The sequence below is a fragment of the Apium graveolens genome, chromosome 9 (assembly GCF_009905375.1).
Source record: "Apium graveolens cultivar Ventura chromosome 9, ASM990537v1, whole genome shotgun sequence".
NCBI lineage: Eukaryota > Viridiplantae > Streptophyta > Magnoliopsida > Apiales > Apiaceae > Apium > Apium graveolens.
In genome coordinates, this window is record NC_133655.1 from 11,798,275 (window position 1) to 11,819,773 (window position 21,499).

The window sequence follows — 21,499 nt, forward strand, 5'->3', positions numbered from 1 at the left end:
TTTTAATCAATTTTTCGACATTCAAATTTGACTAGGCCTCAATTTTAAAAGTTATATTTGAATTTAAATAGATTACATCCAAGTTTTAGAAACTTTCAAAAATTAAATTAATTATTCATATTTTCATTAATTCTTTTAGATTGAAAATATATACCTCTACATTAGTTAAAATCCAAATATATCTAATTGAATACATTCCTTTTAAAATTTTAATAAAATTTTAGCGTGAAAAACCCAACAATGTTTTGTTAGAGGTGAACTTTATCCCCTCATATCCTACATCTTAATTCACATAAGTTGAAAATGTAAAAAAGATGGAATGAAAATCACGTTAAAACGAAGTTAAATGAATTTGTGGCTGACAAATGAAAATACTCGCATATATGGTACTCCCTCTGTCCCTAAAAACGTTTCCCATTTGTGTTGGACACGTTTGTCAATGCACACTTTTAATTGTTAATATCTTTAATTTCGTAATAGTATTAAATATAAAAATTTCACTATATTAAAGTATTCAATAATACGAATCCAACAAGATCACTCATAACTATATTTGCTTTTATAGATTAGATATAAATTAATAATCAATCACTTAACATGAACAGTATAAAAAGTCAAAATGGGAAACGTATTAAGGGACGGAGGGAGTAAGATTCAAGAAGTACATTAAGAGGAACGTGCGTGGCTGATGATATTAGAAGAATAGCTTCTAGATGGACCGTAAATGAGTTGATAAATAAAATTTGGGAATAACTCGTTTAAATGAATTTGGCTCGATTTATTTTATTAAATGAGCCGATCTTAAATATGAAAATGAGAATTGAAAGACTTACAATAACTTCTTGATAGGATTAAATAAAATTTTGGTCACTTAACTGTACTACAAGAAAATAAGGGTAAATACAACTAAATAAATACAATTAGATCAAATACAACCATATCTGGTTAAATTTAAGAGGCGGGACTAAATTCAACCGTTTTCGGTTGTAATTGAATTCGGTTGTATGTAGTCGGTTACTTAATTCAACTGAATTCGGTCTATTTTAGCCCTGTCTATATATAATCGAATAATTACAACCGACATCTATTACAACTCTAAATGGTTGTATTTAGCCGCCCCTCCTAAATTCAACTGCCTAAATACAACCGTTTTTAAATATAACTGATTTCAGTTGAATTTAGCCACGCCAAAAAAATTGGAGGGAGTTTTCTCGCCAATGAAATTTTCCTGCCAAAAAAATAGAGTGGAAAATTGGACCCAAATATGAGCTCAAAATTTTAAAAAATAATTTTGTAAAATAATTTTTTGAAAAAAATCAGAAAAATAATATTTTTAGAAAAAAATAAATGTATTTGATTTCCTATTTTAACAGTCAACCAGTAGTTTGACAAGTACTTCTTACTAGTGTTTGGTCCTATACTGATGTTTCAATTTTTTTTAAAATGTCTATGAATGATCTAACCGTAATGATGTTAAGATCTATATATTTTAGTGATATGATAAAAAAATTAGAAAAAAATAAATGTATTTGGTTTGCTATTTTAACAGTTAACTAGTAGTTTGACAAGTATTTCTTACTAATGTTTAGTCCTATACTGATGTTTCAATTTTTTTAAAAAAGTTTTTGAATGTTCCAACCGTAATGATGTCAAGATCTATATATTTTAGTGATATGATAAAAATTTTAGAAAAAAATAAATATATTTGGTTCGGTATTTTAACAGTCAACTAGTAGTTTGACCAGTAGTTATTACTAGTGTTTAGTCCTATACTGATGTTTCAATTTTTTTAAAAATATTTATGAATGATCCAACCGTAAGGATGTCAATATCTATATATCTTATTTCTAGGATAAAAAATTTAGAAAAAATAAATATGGTATTTATGATAAAATTGATCCAAATCATGAATTAAATTTTTTCTTAAAACAATAAGTTCTCAAAAATAAATTTTAAAATTTAAAATATAATAATCTTTGTGAGTTCTCAAATCATGAATATAAGATAATAATCTTTGTAAAAGTTATCAAATTATATAATAATAATAATAATAATAATAATAATAATAATAATAATAATAATAATAATAATAAATTGACACTCCTATATTTAACCGGATGCGGTTGTATTTAGAGCCACATCAGCGATCCGTGTGAATTATATCTAACGTACCAAAATCAACTAGTATCACAACAATCCAACGGTTGGAGTTACATTTTATAACAAATATTTATAAACCAAAACAAGACCAAATTATATAGGGTCGCGCTCCGTTGAGAACCTTTTTTTGGTGAGATATGAGATCTCATCACAGCCGTCCATCTGAGCAAAAAATGCAGTACAAATTTGGTGGTTTTTTTGTAAATAAATCAAAAATCAGTGGCAGTTTCTAACATTTACATTTAAAACAGCGCGCCTATATACACACTTGAACACACGCATTTACTGCCTAACAAACTGATACACAATACACACCATTAACGGCATCTCTCACTAAATCTCTCTCTCTCTCTCCCTCTCACTCTCTCCCCTCTTCTCTTTGTTAAATCATCGATGATGCACTCCGAATAAAGGTAAGAATCGACACATTTTAAGTGATTTTCTGATTTTCCTTCAAGTTTAATAGTCTAATTCGGTACTTATACTCTTTATTTTAAAAAATCGACCCGTTTCTAAGTAATTTTTAGAAAATTATGGATGAATTTCCTGGAGGTATGTAAAAATTAACTTTAACTTATTTTTTTTATTATTAAACCTGTTTTTCAATATGCATGTTGATATTTTTGATTTTTAAAGTAGAGTACTTATTTTTGTTGATTTTTTGTGATATTGTCACTCTTATGATGATTATCCCGGCTTATAGATGCTTTTTTCCAGATTTATTGGTGATTTTATTATTTAGAATTACAAATATTATTTAAGAGTAATGCCTTGATTTTTTGTTTGACTGACACTTGTATGATGATTAGATCTGATTATAGATTATTTTTTGCTTATAATATAGGCTTACACAGTGTTGTGGAGATTTAGTAGTGATTTTGTTAGTATATAATTACGCAGGAGATTATTAGATTAATGTTGTGATTTTTTGTTATATTGACAATCATATAATCAGGTTTGTGGTGATTTAGGATGTTTAAAAAATTCAGGATGTTTCTTATTAAATTTTTGTTTTGTTTTATGGAGCAGCTGTAATAGGGCTTATTTAACAAAGAATTAGGAATAGATTTTTGCAGATAGTGTAATGAGTCCTGAGAGTTGTGAGTCTACAAATTGGATTCCAGAAAAGCTGTATTATGTTTAGTTTGGTATTTAAAAACACTTTCTGTTCTATTTTTCGCATGTATTATGATGAATTGTTGTGTAATTTCTAGTATGGATCATGTATGTACCGCATGATTAAAGTGAATATAAAGGACATCTTCATTTTCTGATTCTTGCTCTTATGTACTTAAACCGATAATTGTAGCCGCTTTAACCTTTTATAGCATTTCTAAAAATACAGATTTATATGGTTAATTTACATTTTGCATTTAACATGAACTTTGAATGTGCTCTGTATTTTACGGGTCGAGATCAGCTTCTTTGTTTGCAATGTCACCTCTATAGCACATCATATGGTCTTGGCTGAACTATCTGATTTGGTTTTAATATTTGTTATGGACCAAATTCATTGACTAATTTTAAATTAATGTGGTGATTTTTTGTTGTATATGATTATGCAGAAGATTTTTAGATTAATGTGGTAATTTTTTGTTGTGTGACAGTCATATAATCAGGTTTGTGGTGATTTATATTGTTGTAATTTATTCTTGTGGTGATTTATTGATGATTTTGTTAGTATGAGTAGTTACGGTTTTAAGAATGATGTGGTGATTATGCAGATGATTTTTATAATAATATTGTTCATGAACCGTTTTAAACAAAGGTGGCAGCATCTTATAAACTTCCCCAATTCCTTTTATACTATTCCCATCTCCTCTATTTTCTCCATTAGACCAAATGCTAATCTTAGGCTGCAATCCTCTCACTGCTTCGCTGTTAACCTTTGCGATTTCTTGGTACATTCCTCCATTAATCATCAAGTAATCTCTTAATTTACTGTAATTGCCTCCCACGGCTTTCAAAAGTATGCTTACATATGTGCCTTGTGCTTGTGATAGCGCGACTAGTCCTTGGGCTTCCTTTTGTTTTGCATATAATTCGCAACTTGTTGTCGGGTATAAAATGTTGCATCGGCTATGGCTTTTTGAACTTCTGCTTCCTTTTCCTTTTGGTATAGAATTGCTTCTGCCTCCTTTTGTTTCTTGTACAACTCCCAGTTTGCTTCTTGTACCTGTGTTTTAATTAAATGGCAAGTGGAAATTACAGTGATAAATATCTAATTATAGATTGAGAGTGATACTACTGAAAATCGATCACTAATTTGTTCTTTTGCAGAAAGAAAATGTAAAAAAAATGTATGATAAGGAATTGTGAATGTAATCATCAAGTAATCCTCTCACTGCTTCGCTGTTAACCTTTGCGATTTCTTGGTACATTCCGCCATTAATCATCAAGTAATCTCTTAATTCACTGTATTAAAGTTCGGAGGTGTAAAAGGTAGGAAACGACGTTAATTGTTAGATTGACAAAGTGATTATGTGCGAAGTAGTTAAATTTTCTACGATTTTAGGCTCTTAAAATTAGGGTGTTATGACAATGGGTTAATATGTATGTCATGCAAGTTTTTAAAAGTTCAATATTGATCACCTTGATTTCATATTCAACACTAGCCTTGCTCAAGAACTCAGCCTTGAGCTTCTCCGTCTGAGTCAATGCATTCATTATCTCCACCTCTTTCTGCAAATCTGCCTCCTGTAGTGCCATTTCCTTCTTTACCTCCACCTCAGCCACATGTGCGTCTTTCGCCCACCCTGGCTTCCTCTTCGCCAGCTACTTCAGCCTCCCTCTAATTCTCAAAAACCTTCACCTCCTCCTTTACTCTTATCTCCTCCTTCCTCCCCTGCCCCTGCCTTTGTGTCGAAATAATCTTCGTCTCTGCATCAATTTTGACATGGTTTGGGAGCTTGTCAATAATACCCTGAACAAGCTCTTTGACATGGTTTGAGAGCTTGTCATGAGGAGAAATGAGCTTGGCATACTTCAAAAGGTTGTCATTGTCGAGGCGCGGGCCAATGGTGAAGACAGTAGGGAGAATCCATGCTTTTTTCGAAATTTTTATGTCGGTGATTCCTAAGCCATGAATGACTAGGTATTCTGGTGCTCTAGCAACTCTATACATGGTAATCAGAAAAGTTGTGGAGAAATAAAAGAAAAAATTGTAAGTTTGGGAAAACAAGATGAATATGAAATGGAAGTAGAAAGTAGAATAGTCCTTTTATAGAACAAAATGTAGTGTAAATCCCTGTGTGGGAGTAACTAGAAAGCAGCTGTTCGAGGCCAATTTTGATTTATTTCTAAATAGTCACCAAGTAATTAATTTTTATGAATAAATTTAGTCCATTGCTCATTACTATAATTCTATATTTTCTTGGTACAGTTTAATGTTTCCGGTTTTGAAACGCAACCTTTTTAATATATGCTGCAAATTCCAAAATATTGTTTACCTGAGATGTGACTTTACGTTTATTTAGGATTTTCCATTTATGAAATTACAAGGAAACTGAAGAGACATTTGGACATAACTATCTAACCGGGATTTACCAGTCCTAAGAAAGTGTCTAATCATCGCTCTTAATTTCTTTCCTGTATGTTTTATGTGTAAGATGTTACTTAGAAAAGATATTTATGATTTACAGCCTTATGGCCTCCTCATATTTGATTTTTTCCATTCGCCTTTCACTGAGAATGTTATCACGAATCGGTCACGTTGCATATAAGCACCTTGATAATGTTATCAGAGGTTGTGATTTATTGATGTTATGATTAGGATTTTGGTGATTTAGTAATGATTTTGTTAGTATGAGTAGTTATGACTTTTAGAATGAGGTGGTGATTATGCAGATAATTTTTTGTTATTCTTACAATTCTGTAATTATTAGTTCTGATTATTGATAATCTTTTGTTTTACATATAAGCTTAGAATTACGCAAAAATGTTTTTATGTATCTTTTTTTGGATATATTGAGACTTATATGATGCTTGGATTATGATATTTGCAGGTAGTATAAGACGGAGCGCACGCCTTATACTACATAAACTACGCAGACCAGTTGCTGGCCCAATTCACATTAATTTGGAAGAAGCCGAAGTTGAAATTATTGACGCGGGAGGCAATAATGTAGAAGATAATATAGCTGTAGAACAAGAGATAGAAAATGATGTTGATAAGGTGATTAGCAATATACAAACTGATGAACCAGCAAGAGGTATTTCCTTATTTCTTCTTGTATAAAATTATTGTCTTATAAATTCATCCATTTTATTAGTACTTGTCTTCTATTACAGTGGTTTGATGTTTGGCAGTATAAGTGTCATAGATTTGAAGAGTTTAGTGATATTTTTTGATATTAAAAGTGGAGTGTGGTTTATTTCGTCGTGTTACTTAATTTTGTTACAGAACCTGAAATAGAAAATGATGCTGAGCAGATGATTATCAATGTACAAACAGATGTTCCAGCAGGAGGTATTTGCTTCTTTAATTTATAAAACCATCCTCTAATGTTTTGTTATAATATTAGTGCTAAACTGCTGAATTGCCTTAAAATATTGCTTTCTGCAGGGGAAGTTGTTGTTTATAATTCAGATGATGATTTTGTAAATCCAGCACCGTGGTCGAAAAAGAAAAATGATGCCTGTGAATCAAAAAAAGTCAACAAAAGACTTGCAGTTAAGGTAAAATCATATAATCTATTGGGTATTAACCAGTTAACTAATTGTCTAATTTTGTAGGGGAAAAATGATGAAAAGCAAAGAAAAAAACAAAGAGGAAATTGCGGGAATGATAAAGAAAAAAAGAAGCTAAGAATCATAGATGAGGTATATAAATCACCTTAGATTTGCAGAGATTATTTAATAGTAAAAAACATTTCACCATTGAATTTATACTTCATATTTTGTTTAGGAAACTGATGAAGACGTTCCCGGACAACAAAAAATTGTAAACAACGAAGCAGAAATGAAAGGAAAGATGAGAAATCTGAAAAAGGTAATTTGTAGCATTTAAAATTTTAGGAGTGAGTTACAGGTGCGTATCTGTGCTGCGCTATGTAGGTTGCTAGCTTACCCACCTCACTGTACTTTGTTGTTCTTGGGGTCTTCATATTTTTGAGAGAGAAGTGATTATTTAAGAGACTTATGGTGAGATTTTACATGAATGAAACTGTGAAAGTGTTGTGTTTATAGGTATGCTAGTACATGAGTGTAAGACTACTCATTTGGTACCATGTGTACATCTGTTTTAGATACGAGACATTAAAAAAATGAAATGATACAAGAAAAATGAAGAAATGTGAATAAAGTGATGGAAATATTTAAGATTTTTTTATATAAAATTAGTGTAGAGAAAAATAGTTGTGAATATAAATGAGTGTAATTAATTTTATATTATAATTTTTTACAAATTTGATAAATTTTAAAAATATATAAAATCGGATGAAAAAAATATTAATATGTTTAATACTTGTAAATGTGTTTCAAGGGGAATGTAAAAGGGAAACCTGAAAGAAGAATAGCGAAAGGAAAAATTGAGCAAAGAACTGAGATTGCAAAGAAGGTACAATCAGTATCCATTTTGAGAACTTTTTTAATTGAATACACATTAAAATCAGCACTATATATTACAATATGTAGAAACGTAACTTTTTACATTGTGCAGGATGATGACATTGCAAAAATTCGCAACTCCCCTAGGTTGCTGACTGACATGATATATGCACTGTCAGATGAACAACAACAATGGGTTAGAGATGCCGATTTTGAGAGTCTCTTAAATTTTGAGTTGGTGGAAATCCCCCAGAGGCTAGCTTATAAGGTCCTTGAAGCATTTGATGATAGAAGTTGCACATTAATACTGAAAAGGGGGGATATAAAAATCACTGAGCAAGCTGTGCACGATGTAATTGGACTGCCATGTAGAGGAGCAAAAATTGAGTTTGGAAACGATGAAATGATTAGTGAAAGAATTGATAATTGGAGATCGCAGTTCCCGGTCACTGAAGGCCAGAGTTTGGTAAAAGCTTGTGAAGTGGTTGATCGCATTAAACAAACAGGGGAGGTCAACGAAATTTTTAAGATGAACTTTCTGGTGGTGATGACAAACGTGTTGATACGATCAAACACTAATAATTTTGTGAGCCAAACGATTCTGTCTTTCAAAGATAACCTTGACAAATGCGCCAATTATAACTGGGCAGCATATTTGATAAAAAGTTTAGTGATCACAAAAAAAAGGTGGCTGCGGACATCTTCATTATTCTATACTGGACCAATGATTGTTTTGCTCGTAAGTTATGTTTATATGTAAGTAGATAGAATTTGAACTTTTACAAAAATTATTTGACGACTTGTTCATTTTTGACAGATAATGTACGTTGATCGAGTATGTTTTCAAGGCAAAAAATTTGTCCTAAGACTTTATCCAGCTTTTAGAGGATGGACAAAAGAGAAATTGAAGGAAAGGGAAGTGATGGAAGCTGAAGACAATGCATTTGGTTCTCGAGTAATTTTGAATTTGTCAACAATAGAATAATTGGAAGAAAATGAGAGATTATTTTGGAAGGTAAGTACAGTACACACATGTGTGTATTATCCAATGTAATTTGTTTCTAATAATTTTTTTTTGCATGTTTAGAGAAAAGCTTATACAGAAAATGAGGAAGAAGTTCTTGAAAATGAAAACGAAGATACAGGATTAAATAATAGACAGAACATAAATGACAAGCCAAATGAGGTATATTCATGCATTTAATTCTTTTTTTTAATTGATCATCACAATGTCACAGAAAACCACCACAAACACACTTAACTATCATAAGACAGATAATTAACCATATAGGTTTATATATGGCTAACTTTTAACATCTTCGTTTAGGAAAATGGTATTTCAGAAATTGAGACGCGAGTGGCCCAAATGGGAAAAGACGATGTAAAGATGTTAATGGACAGAACGAAGCACATGAGGTATATCAGTTCATTTTTTTTATTTAAATACTATCATAGCATTGTCAAACTAACCACCACACACAATAGATTTTACCGTATATAACAATGTGATTTGTTCTTCAGGAGTGGTGGAACACACTTAGTATGAAGGCAACTTTATTGATAGAGGCAAATATGGAACTAATTGAAGCCAAGAGTCAATATGAATCTGAATTGGAAAAAGCAAAACAATTGCATCCAAATGACGAGAAAATAGATGAAATCGAGATGAATATTAAAGGCTTGTTCAAAGCAAATAAATGGATGGATTGTGAGAGTTATGAAGATGATTTTCATAAAAATGACAGCATTCCAATATTTCCAAGTCAAGAAGAGCAAGCTCCCATTGATACATTTACTGGAGTTGAAAAAGGTGAATTACCACCAGATCATGATGACTATCTGGACATTATAGATTGGTTAAAATCTCCTGAAGGGATGTTGGAGATTGAAAAAGATTATGAAGATCAATTTTGTCCGTCATTCTCTCTTGGAATAAGTCAAGTCTGCAAAAAAGTGATGGAAGAACATGGAAGTGACATTGAAAACAAAAACCCAATGCCACCAAAAGAACTGAACTAAAAGACAAAAAGAGAGATCAAGGTGGGACCAGCTTTCCGGTCACCATACATACAGAGAAACATTAACATCAATTCAAGTTACTCTAGGCAAGAAATTACCGTCTACAGGTGGATGATTGATGAAAATATGGATGACACGTAAGTCTCTACAAATCACTACCTGTATTATAATAATCACCTATTGCATTACACTAATCACTTACACAAAATTAGCTAAAGCACCACATGTTAGACATTAATCACCTAAAATAACAACACTAATCACTTACACAAAATTTATTTTAATTATGTAACGATGCAATTAATGACAATGACAAATTCGACTGTTATAATGTTAACCGGCATCTCTTAAACGGTAGTGTTTAACAGTTAGTACATCGAGTCTCCAGATATTCTTCAATGAAATAATATCTTAATGGCACCTAACTAGTATAATCAGTAGTATATTCAAATCCTAGCTCTTAAAAGTGATCTTTATTAAATTCCACTAAATAAATGGTTCATACTAGCTGCATGTCAATTTTAGGTGACATTAAGTGACTCTTACACTCAGGAGCCCATCTTAATACTGCTAATTTCTGTATTAAACAGTCTTTTTAAATGATTAAAATTCTTCTTTTCCGCCACAGTTTTCCTCCTTGTCTGCTAAGTTAAAAGTATTTTATCTTAATCTCCAAGATTTCACAACTAATTTACTTAGAAGTGCACCACAGAGGTGTCTCACCTAATTATCATTTCATCAGTGCCACACCAGGACATGGAATTACTTTTAGTTTATAAATGAGTACTTTTAGTAGGCGGAGATTAAATTTTCTTGCTCATTATTTTCACTGAAAAAAATATATGTCCTAGTTAATAATGAGATATATTATTAAGTAAAGCACTACATGTTAGACATTAATCACCTACTGGAATACACTAATCACTTACACAAAATTAACTAAAGCACCACATGTTAGACATTAATCACCTAAAAGAATAACATTAATCATTTTATTATTTACAGAGCGATAGTTTTTGTCTCTGGGGATTACACATGTTTCGCAGAAGTGCTCAAGACACTAAAGCCAAAAGAAAAGTTGTCATGTGCTGTTATCGATATATGGTCAATTTTTATGAATGCTAGAGAAAATTATAAATCCACAGAATCACCAATGCGTCTTTATATGGATATTGGTCTTTTGGTAAGCATATGTGTATTATTGTTATTTTCTTGAGAGCTTCTGTGATAATTATATTAATGTATTAACTTGATAATCTCAAAAATATCCAGATTGCACCTTTGGATGAAACAAAGACTAGAGAAGCACAATATGAACTTTTTAAAAATGATATGAAGCATTATTTTGAAAGATACCCAAGCAGAAGGATAGAAAATGCTGATTTGGTATGTCTCTGATGCATACAAATATATTCTTTATTTTGGAACTTTTATTTTGGAACTACAGACTTAACTGTTTAACACAAAAAAATATGCAGATATTTTTCCCGGTGCTTGCATATGAACACATGTACTTGATCAGCTTCAATTTAAAGAAACCAGCATTGGAAGTAATTGAAAATATTAGGCCAGGAAGAACTGCTTCAAAGCAGTATGGTCAAAAGCCTAAAATGTTGGTAAGTTGAAGTCAAATTAGATTGTTATTTAAATCAACTCTTTAATTTTACTAATCTTAAAATCGAAAGTGTAACATTAATTATAAAATGCAGCTCCGACACTTTGTTAATTACTTGATGGAAAATAAGCTTGAGTACATTGCACATTCATTGAAAAAGGTCACGCCTAAGTACATGGTAATGCCCTGGCAAACACTAGGCAATTACATGGATTGTGGAATATTCTTGATCAGACATATGGAAACGTACAAATGGGATCCAAAAACCTGGATAACTGATTTAAAAGTTGAAAGTGTAAGCACGTTTTCTTACAGAAACACATAATCACTGTGAGAAATGTCGTATTTTCTTTCTTTAAACTGAAATACTTTTTTCTGGTTTTACTCTTTAAACAGGTTGCCCAATCAGCGCAAATGTTAAAGCTTCGTGCAAAGTACTGTCACGCCATTCTAACATCTTCTCTCAACGAAAAAAGAAACCACATACTGGATGAAGTAAAAAATTTATACAACAAAAAGGCATCAGAGAAAGTGATGAGCATAGTGCTTGCAGCAAGTGAAGGAAAATTTGCAACTATCAACGGAAGGAAAGATATTAAAGGCAAGGTTTTGTTCCAAGATGACGACACCCCAGAAGAAGAAACACCTGAAATGTGAATCAATTTCATATCATTAAAACTACTTCAATATTGATCTGGTTTAAAGATTGAGAAATTAAATTCATCATCTGAGATGTTGACATTTTCTATAACTATGAAATGAAAATCAAAATTTATATTGACTTAATTTTTGTGATCATTTTATCTGGATGAATTAAAAGGATGCCTGATGAATCTCGCTCGTACAGGAAAATCAGGCATCCAATAAGCATATCTTGAGTTGGTACTGAGATAGGATCCCCAATCACCAGGAGAAAGGTTCATTTCACTTTAGCCTCATAAGATAAAAAGCTCTCATCTGTTCATGTTGGAGGAGTTCTAATAATAGGACTTCTGGTCATATATATCTTATCATGTATAAATTATTGGAACATGATATGCTTAAATTATAGGAAAGGTACAAAGAGAAAATTTAAAACATTCTCTCATGGAATGCCACTGTAACACTTGGATACTAAAACTGAAATGCAACAAAATATAATCTCTTTTACTATACTGTGATACCATTTTATTTTGGTTCTGTTGATACCATACTGTGCAAGTTCACCACAAAGATTTTTAAACTTTTAATAATGCATGTCATTTTGGTATTGTTGATTATGACAAATTAGACATAACTCCATAAAATCACCACAAAGAACTGAAATAATCACCAATATTACAATGTACTAAAAACCTATATTAAATGTCAAAATAGAAAGATGTCATTTACATAAGTGACAAACTAAAAAAATGTTCTGCAAATTCAGAAAACTAAATATAGCAAAAAAAGAAATATACTTCACAAAAACATTCTGTTAGAAATTTTTTTAATATACCTATTTTTAATATCGATGAAGTCATTTACATAAACGAAACACTTACAATCCACAAAAACATCTTACGAAAAAATGAAAATTTTTGCTTTCTAAAAATGTACATTAATAGGTCAATGTTGCTCCAATCAAACAGCCAGATGTTTCTTCTTTTTGGGACAAGCCGCAAATTGCTCCCTTTTTGGACAACCTCTTTTATCGTGCACATACGAAAGACATAATGAGCACTGCCTCTTCCTCTTCTTGGCTTTCACTATGGATTTTTCCCTTTCGCTAAGAAGCCTCTTTAGACCGGAACCTTTGTTTTTACATTGGAGAGGTGGATGAATAGTAATTTCTCCATCTGGCTGCTTACCTATCAAAGTTGCCAAAAAATCTTTTTTGGTAGAAACAGAATCATCATCACCCAGAGAAGAATGTAAATCCGTGATTATTTTTCTAACTAGCTCGAGTTTAGTAAGATCACTCCCTTCTTACTCACACACTTATGGAAATTAAACCATATATTTGTCACTTCCGCAGATACAATCTCCATATTCAGAACTTCATTTGAAACATCAGCTTGTGAGGAAGGCTTACTTTCAGCATTTTTCATCCAGCGATTAAGACGAAGTCGCCTAGGTATCTCGAACACTTCAAAATGATTAAGAGCACAAAACTCGTGTCTGCATAAAATGCCGCACAAAAGGAACTTCTTACAAGAACAATTAGCATGTGTCTTACTGACTTCAACCTAAAACACAAAACAAAGAGTTACAATGCAAAACTAAACAAATCATAAAAAAATCACCAAAAGAAATGGATTAATCACTGATAAGAGAAAAAAATTTGACTGGATACAGATTAATCACAAAATAACATGAACTAAAAAATTACCTTAAAAATCATGTCTTTCATTTTGACATCTCTCATTTCATAACACTTAATGCCATTTATCTCCGGGCCAATACTTTGAATTCGCATATCATCACGAGCTGCCACAATTTCATCTTGCACTTTGTAAAAAATTTCACGCGTGTATAACTCTGCGGCATCATCCTCAAGGAAGAATTTAGTAACAGTAATTGGTTTACCAGATGTAGATTCATGATTCAATCTTTTTGTTTCGTTACGTTGCTTATCCATGGCACATTCAAAGCGAATATAAAACTCTGATAATGTACTTCCATTTTGATGAAAATGACTAAAAAAATAATTCTCACTTTCAGATCTAGACGTCGTCCGAATTAAACCATGCATTGGCTTATCACGAAAATATGCAAGGATCGATGACTCTCTCATATCATACATATCAGACAACCAAACATGATCTTCTAACTTGAATTCTTTCATAATTGCTTTCCAACCTTCTTCAAACTCATCAATATCTATACTTGTGGACCATATAACTTTTTTAATCTTTTCCATGAAATCAGTTTCTTTGCACAAGAAGTTGCCTAGCTACAAATTTTTTAAAAATACAAAGATCAAACAAATAAACAACTAAGAAGGACAACCACATCACATTAAACAACTAAATCGCCACTCTCATAAAAAATACAAACAAAGCAAAATAAATATACCTTAGCAGGGAACTTTTCAGTTATATGCCACATACACAAGCGGTGCCTGGTAGCAGGAAGATCATCGGTTGCTTTAAGAACAGCTGGTATGGCCTGCTTCATAGCCGGACATTGATTAGTGACTAGACAAATTGGATTACGACCCATAGCCTTTAAAAATGTTTTAAACGCCCAAGTGAAATATGTTACATCTTCTTTTGAAAGAAGAGTAGATGCCAACGTAACATACTTATTGTGTTTATCAACACCTGTAAATGGAGCAAAAACCATATTGTACCTAGCAATAACAGTAATAAAATGACAGTTAATAGAAAAACAATAATAAATCACTACTAAACTTGCAGCCCTAATCATAATTTAAACATGGTTCTTACTTGTTTGTATTGAATTTTGGATCAAATGAGACCGCATCACCATAAAGCTCATAATTCCTTATTGACGTCGAATCAGCCCAAAACAGTTTGGTAATATGGCCAACAGAATCGACTTCATAGTCATAGAAAAAGAAGGATGTGTTTCTTTTTTCACCTTGAATTTCTCAATTAACATTTGACCATCATAGAGATCAACATAAGATTTTAAATCTCGATAAAAATTACTGAAATCTTTTAACGTAGCTTCAACATTTTCATAACCCCCAACCAACTCCTTCATGAATCTAAAGGATTTACTTTTACCAATGTTCACTTTACTAGCATCAAACACAAAGTTCATTGAGAATGTAGACATTTGACGATTACTTTTCAAGAAATGGCTACAATCTTTAGGAACAAATGGATGATTATGTACTTCAACAAAATTGGAGACATAATACCTCTTTCCAGGCACAAATTTTAGCACCATTTTAGCATCACAACCGCATCTGAAAGACTTAGTCCTCCTCTTCTTAACTGATTTGCTATTATTTTCATTAAAACCAGATTTGTTGCAAAGCAAATACTTACTTATTACAGTACCATCATCATCAGTTTTCTCAGCACTACGACGAACTTCAAATCCACATAAGTTTGCATACACCTTATAAAATTCAATACCAGATTCCAAACTTTCAAACACTTTGTTCACAAACGGTTTCCCATCATCTTCAACGGAAAAAGGAACATAATATTTATGTCCACCGGACTAACAGAAAAACCAGAATCAACTTCTCCGTTTTCATTACCTTCAATACTATGACTAATGTCAGAAGTATTATCAACAAAACTGACCGCTGCAATAAATAATGTACAAACATATTAAAATCACTAATAATCTACATAATAATCAAGACTAATAATCTAAACTTAAAGGTAAGACATATAAAATCACCGATATAAGGATAAAATCAATGAACAATTATAAAATTTAAATCTTGTTAAAAAATTATTGAATATTAAAAATAAAATAACATAATCACTTATCATATACAATAGAACAGAATCCTAAGTCTAAAACACAAAAAAACACCGATGTAAATGAAAAATCACTAAATTATAATAATTTAAAAATAAATATCAGAAAATCAATGTATCAACATGAAAAATAACATAATCACAACTAATAATCACCAAAAACTATAAAAAAACTAGAAAATCACTAAGATTTCTAGAAATCAGATAATGAGAAGATAGATACAACTACGAAAGGTAGTTGCATCAAAACATCAATATGAAGTGAAAGCAAAAGCTTTGATTTACCTTGATTTGAACTAATCTTCAATAAATCCTCAGAAATCATGACTAAAGCATAAAACCGGCGAATCGAAACTAAAACTAAAAATGATGACCATAATGATATCGGCGTTAAGAATTTTTGATGAATATCAGTTTAATCGAAAGTTTGATGGAGCTTAGTGATCAATGATGAAGTTAGAGAGAGAGAAGGAGGAGATGAGAGGAAAAAAACGGTTAGGCAGAGTTAATGAGCGTAATCTTTGTCTAATAATAGTTAATGTATAATAATATATATTTAATAATTGGATGGCTGAGATTTAAGGATTGCACTAAATTTGAATGGCTGAGATCTGATCTCATATCTCATATTAAAAAGGGTTCTCATTTGAGCAAAAGCCTAAATTATATTTATATAAAAATTAACCCTGACCCCCCACCCCCTTAAGCGTCCCAACCCCCCTTTTATCCCTCACGCACTACTCCCTCCCATATTTCCGGCAGTCCTCCTCCTCCTCCTCCTCCTCCTCTCTCTCTCTCTCGCTCTCGCTCCCTCTCTCCATCCCCTTCTCTCTACAAATCCTCAATGACGAAAGTGTACGGAACCAGAACTCTCGATTTCAAGCGCCACCGAGTCGCCGAATATCCACTCACTGAGTCAAATCCTGGTACAAATGTACCGAGTTCAATCACTCTTCTCAGATTCAAAGAGATAAGCTGACTAAAATCGCTGAGGAGAACTGAGTTAGTGGTGAAGAATGGGAGAAAAATAGTGTCGTTACAGCGGGTTATGATTTATTCAACTGATTTCAACATTTATATATGTATGCGCGCACACACTTCTATTATCTTTTTTATTTTCTTATTATAATCGTCCAAGGTGTCTATCAATTTCTATACATTTGCGTAGAGTAATCAGTTCAATTGCTTCTCTACTCATTTATATTTTAAACATTCACTCATGTGCCCTTGATAATTGTACGATATCATTTAGATTTTTGTTACTGGTTATCATTTTTTGAATGTTGATTTATAGTCTATTTGAGGTATCAAATTACTCATTTACACTAATTTATGGACCTAAATTTTATTTAGTTATAGTTCCCAGTTTAAGAATGAGCCAAGTTAATGACATTAGGTATACTGATTGTCCCGAATAATTTCAAATGTACGATAAAAGAATGTAGAGCTTCTCTTTGTAATTTGAATTTAATTTGCTTATAATGTAAGTAGCACTTTTGTTTCTTGTCATTAGCTGGATAGTGTAAGTCGCACTTTTACTTTTAGATATAATTAAGAAATGTAGTTAATTATAGGGACTTTTTGAAACTTACCGGAATTTGAGAATTTTCCGGTGAGATTTTTTTTTAAAATCTGGTGCTCGTTAATCCGACCGCATTCGGTCGAATTTATAACAATGCTTTTAACCATATACGGTTGAATTTATAGTTTAGGCGGACTTTTTAAATTTTTTCAAAAATTCAATTTTTTGGGCGGGATTTTCAAATTTTAGGTGAAAAATAAATTCGACTGCTTTTGGTTGAATTTAAGCGATTGTATTTAGCCGCTCGTATACTAAATACGATCGATTTACTAAATATGACTCGAGCATTTTCGACCGGTCCAAAAAACGGTTGTATTTAGTTAAATACAACTGAATTCGGTTGTATTTAACTAAATACAACCGTTTTTTGGGCGGTTGTATTTAGGCTTTTTTTTGTAGTGCACTTTCAATCAAATTATTAAAAAAGTAAAAAATTTCAATCATATCATTAGTTGTTACCAACGTCAAATAATGGAAAAAATGATAAATCACCATGTTGACTTGGATGATTTTTCTCCAACTGGCATTGGAAGCTCAGTAAATGATATACCTAATCCGATCACTTAACCCTCAACATCTATTTCCCCTTTAATCCTTTTAATTTCATAAAATTCCATTTTTCAGTTCTCCGTTCTTTCTTGTTCCTTATTCCTTCTTGTAAACAAATTAAAAACCCTAATTTTACCATTTTTTTATGTACATCCATACAACTTAACAAAAGTGTAGGAACATAATTTAACCCTAATTAAATGCTAAGATTCATCATCTTCAGCAAACATTTTCTACATCTCGATACTGAAGATTTCATCTTCTTCATCGTTTGTTTGAGTTACACAAACATGTAGGAGCACCTCCAAGAGATATCTTGTATGGTGTAATAAATCAAAAAATTTAGACAATTGACAAAACAGATAGCTTCAACAATGTCATACATGTACCTTAAAATGCTAAAACACATCTTAAATGTCCTATTTTTAAGCATATTCTATTGAAGCCCTATTGCACTTTTAATAATAATAAATTATTATTACATCATTTTTCACCCTTCATTTATCTTCTCTCCAATATTACATTTTAAATATATTATTATTATTATAATAGGACATAGGAAAATAAGAATTATTGTTGGAGTTCATATATACTAACAATGTCCTAAACAACTAGGACACCATATTTTATAATATTTATAGGGCAATTACAAGAATACTCTTAGACTTGATCTAGCACCTGATCGAGTTCGTACCATCTTTGCAATTAGGGTTTATGATGAGTTAGGTGCATTTTTATTAGGGATTTGATCATCAGACAAGTGAGTTTTATAACAGGGCGGTTTTATGATTGGATGGGTAATTTGTGTGATGTAGATACTGATCTATTGCAATTTAACGAAAATTCATCTAAAGACAACCCCAATTAACAGTAGCGAAAGTTTTTACGTATATAACAATTAAATTGAATCCTTCTATCTGTTAGGTGATTCAATTGAAAGTTAATTGTTAGGTGACCCAAATGAAAGTTAGTGGTCAGTTGAGTGACCAAAAATGTCATTTAATTCTTTTATTCCCGTGAACTCAATCTATAGAGAAGCTTGTGAACTGAAGCGGGAAGCTATCTTGAAATAAATTTAGAATTGACTTGTCTAGACCTAACAGCTAATTAACTATTTCATATAAACTATGAATGTTCTTTGGCTTAAATTCAAGTTTCGAAAATCTTGTAACAACATCTTATTTGATTACTTCAGCTCTTAAAAAATAAATCAAGTTCAATTTCTAGCATGGTAGACCTAGACGGGTCAGACCTGGTGATCGTCTGATTCTGATTTAAATTTAGATAGACATAGTCCTCCAATTTATGTATCGTTAAATATTTAGATATTTGCTAACTGAAACATCTGGGATTTTGTAGGGACCTTGTAGGGATTAACAAGATGTAAAAAAATATGAAGAAATACTCTATATCTAGTTAAATAAGCTAAATGAAGTTATAAATAAAATATAATTGAGTCAAATCCTGAGTCCATATCCATGATCCATTAGTTCATGTGAAATTTTGAACAAAAGGCATCAATATTCTTCCTTGTAAGACATGGGGACAAACTTGCACATTTAAACTTGAAATCGTTATGCAAAATGTATCGATCTTCTTCCCTGTTAGACTTGTGGTTGTCGATACACTTTTTACTAAAATTGAAAAATCCTTGATCTTGAATGTGGATAATGCTAATGATAGGGGATGGAAGTACAACTTTCTTTTTGTTGAGAAGAAGACCATTCATGAGGGTACTGAAAATTTGATTGAATACTGGAGCGCTGTAGGTACATGTTTACCATTAATTGTGACACATTTTCATTGTATACGACTTGTTTGATCTTTTACTCATGTCATTATGTTATGTATTGAATGGCGATTGATAACACATGTGTTGTTTAAACTTCTTTGTCATTTACTTCATGTATACCCTGGATTCATATCTGAAAAATGATGTAAATATTTACTACATGTTTATGCCTCGTTTCCATCACACTTGAACTTGTCCATTGTCATAATTCTAAAAATCTCACTAGCAACCTTGAATAGTGCCATCTAGAATGCTGATGTAGCATCAATTAATGTAGATTATTTGTATATTGATCCCAATTTCTTGTGTTGAGACTATTACCATAGAGCCCCACTTTGAGCTTGATGCTGAGAATGTTAAAGTCAAAGAGATTATAATTAAGATGTTCGCTCTCTCTGCTGAGGATATAATATGCCCAAATTGTTTGTTTGGATAGGCCTGTTAGAGTTGTTGTTACTGTTGATGACTCTAGTTTGATGGATAAGGGAAAGGAAATTGTGAAGAGTGAAGCTGATACTATAGACGAAACTAGCGTACCTTTGACTAAGAGTGCTACTCACAGAACTAGAAGTAAGAAGCCCATTCCTATTGTTATCAAATCTGTATCCTCTGCTGTTTGTCTTCTGACACCATGGAAATTTCCAAAGAAAAAAGGATAAAATGATTACAAAGAACTAGAAATGAGTTTCAGTAGGATTATGTCAAAGGTACATGTCATTTTCTCTCCTTTTTGACATACATTTACTTGTTCATGTGTTTATGCATGTTGGTGTTGATGTCAATTGAACCTTACTACCTTATTGTAGAATTCAAGCCCCTGTTATTAGGCATGTGTTGGTGCCTAGCAATGATTTGTACACCAAGTGTGGTAGGGATGAAAAATCTTCCGAGACTGATTCTTCCAAGACTGTCATGATCATGAGCCCCTGGAATAGCTATGTGAATAAGAAACCAAAGCTTAAATTGGCAATTGTGGGTGCCAAGTCTGACACTTCTATGCCCTTGACTGCACATGGCTACTTTGTTGACGGACACGTCCGGACATTCAGTCATCTCCTAGATGATCACTTGATTCCTCAAATAACTGAGGGCCACTCTTCCAAAAATGTCAAACAGATACTCGATTGTTCAGCTGAATACTCCTTCCATGTAAGTGTTCGAATTTTTCCTTTGTGAACCACTTTTCACATATTATAATTGATTAACACTTTTCTCTTGCAGGCCTTCCAAAGTGTGTTAGCTGCTCGCAGATTGTGTGAAGATAAAGACGGAGAGATTAAGGCTCTAGAGATGGAGCATCAAGGATGTGCTCAGAGCTGAGGACATCTCAGGAGTTGGATAATACTTACTTGAATAATGCAAATTACATTCAACCGGAGCTTGATGATTTTGCTCTCAAAGTGCAAGAAAGGAAACGGAAAGTGTCAGAAGAAGCTAACAAAGTTATAACTCAAGACACCATGAAGACCAGGGTGGAAATGATGTTGGAGTACCAGGAGGTTGAATGGAATACATGGGATGTGGCAGATACCATTTGCTTTTATAATGAAGCTTATCTAAATGAAGATTTTTCTATTGACAACTCAGATGATGATGATGATGATGATGATAATGATGGACATGAGTCTCCAAAAGATAATGCTCCTAGAAATGAGTGATCTTCTACTCATTTAGACTTTTATGCTTTGAATAATGATTTAAATTTCTTGTTGCGTCTTTGAACTACGTATCTCCCATTTACACATCGTTTTCTTGTTGCTTTTGGTATTGTTACCATGGTACTTTAGTTCCTATTTCACTCATAGAGT

The 21,499-nt window shown here is 32.1% G+C and overlaps 1 protein-coding gene, 2 long non-coding RNA genes and 1 pseudogene across 3 annotated transcripts; 2 read left to right on the forward strand and 2 right to left on the reverse strand.

Annotated features, from left to right (window-relative positions):
• Nucleotides 1-3,806: 3,806 nt before the first annotated feature.
• On the reverse strand, nucleotides 3,807-5,284 carry LOC141685016 (flotillin-like protein 4; annotated as a pseudogene).
• A 1,276-nt stretch (nucleotides 5,285-6,560) lies between these two features.
• LOC141683704 (uncharacterized) lies at nucleotides 6,561-7,189 on the forward strand. The gene is made up of 3 exons (XR_012560412.1): nucleotides 6,561-6,628; nucleotides 6,725-6,981; nucleotides 7,067-7,189. It is a non-coding gene; the product is annotated as an uncharacterized LOC141683704 (long non-coding RNA).
• Nucleotides 7,190-8,060: 871 nt separating this feature from the next.
• On the forward strand, nucleotides 8,061-9,361 carry LOC141683236 (uncharacterized). Its single transcript, XR_012560196.1, has 5 exons — nucleotides 8,061-8,446; nucleotides 8,525-8,722; nucleotides 8,795-8,893; nucleotides 9,035-9,123; nucleotides 9,229-9,361. It is a non-coding gene; the product is annotated as an uncharacterized LOC141683236 (long non-coding RNA).
• A 3,582-nt stretch (nucleotides 9,362-12,943) lies between these two features.
• On the reverse strand, nucleotides 12,944-16,093 carry LOC141685017 (protein FAR1-RELATED SEQUENCE 5-like). The gene is made up of 7 exons (XM_074490142.1): nucleotides 16,054-16,093; nucleotides 15,505-15,587; nucleotides 15,192-15,394; nucleotides 14,378-14,654; nucleotides 13,692-14,255; nucleotides 13,395-13,548; nucleotides 12,944-13,170 (listed from the first exon to the last, which is right to left on the reverse strand). Exons 1-7 carry the CDS (start codon nucleotides 16,091-16,093, stop codon nucleotides 12,944-12,946), a joined length of 1,548 nt encoding a protein of 515 aa, XP_074346243.1.
• Between the last annotated feature and the right edge of the window lie 5,406 nt (nucleotides 16,094-21,499).

What these genes read in the sequence shown, in the direction of transcription:
- LOC141685017 (XM_074490142.1), bottom strand. Translation starts at nt 16,093, where the DNA reads ATGATTTCTGAGGATTTATTGAAGATTAGTTCAAATCAAG. An exon ending in AAGTTGATTCTGGTTTTTCT is followed by an intron (nt 15,395 to 15,504) that starts GTTAGTCCGGTG and finishes GAATTTTATAAG; the next exon opens with GTGTATGCAAACTTATGTGG. An exon ending in AAATTTGTGCCTGGAAAGAG is followed by an intron (nt 14,655 to 15,191) that starts GTATTATGTCTC and finishes TGTTATTGCTAG; the next exon opens with GTACAATATGGTTTTTGCTC.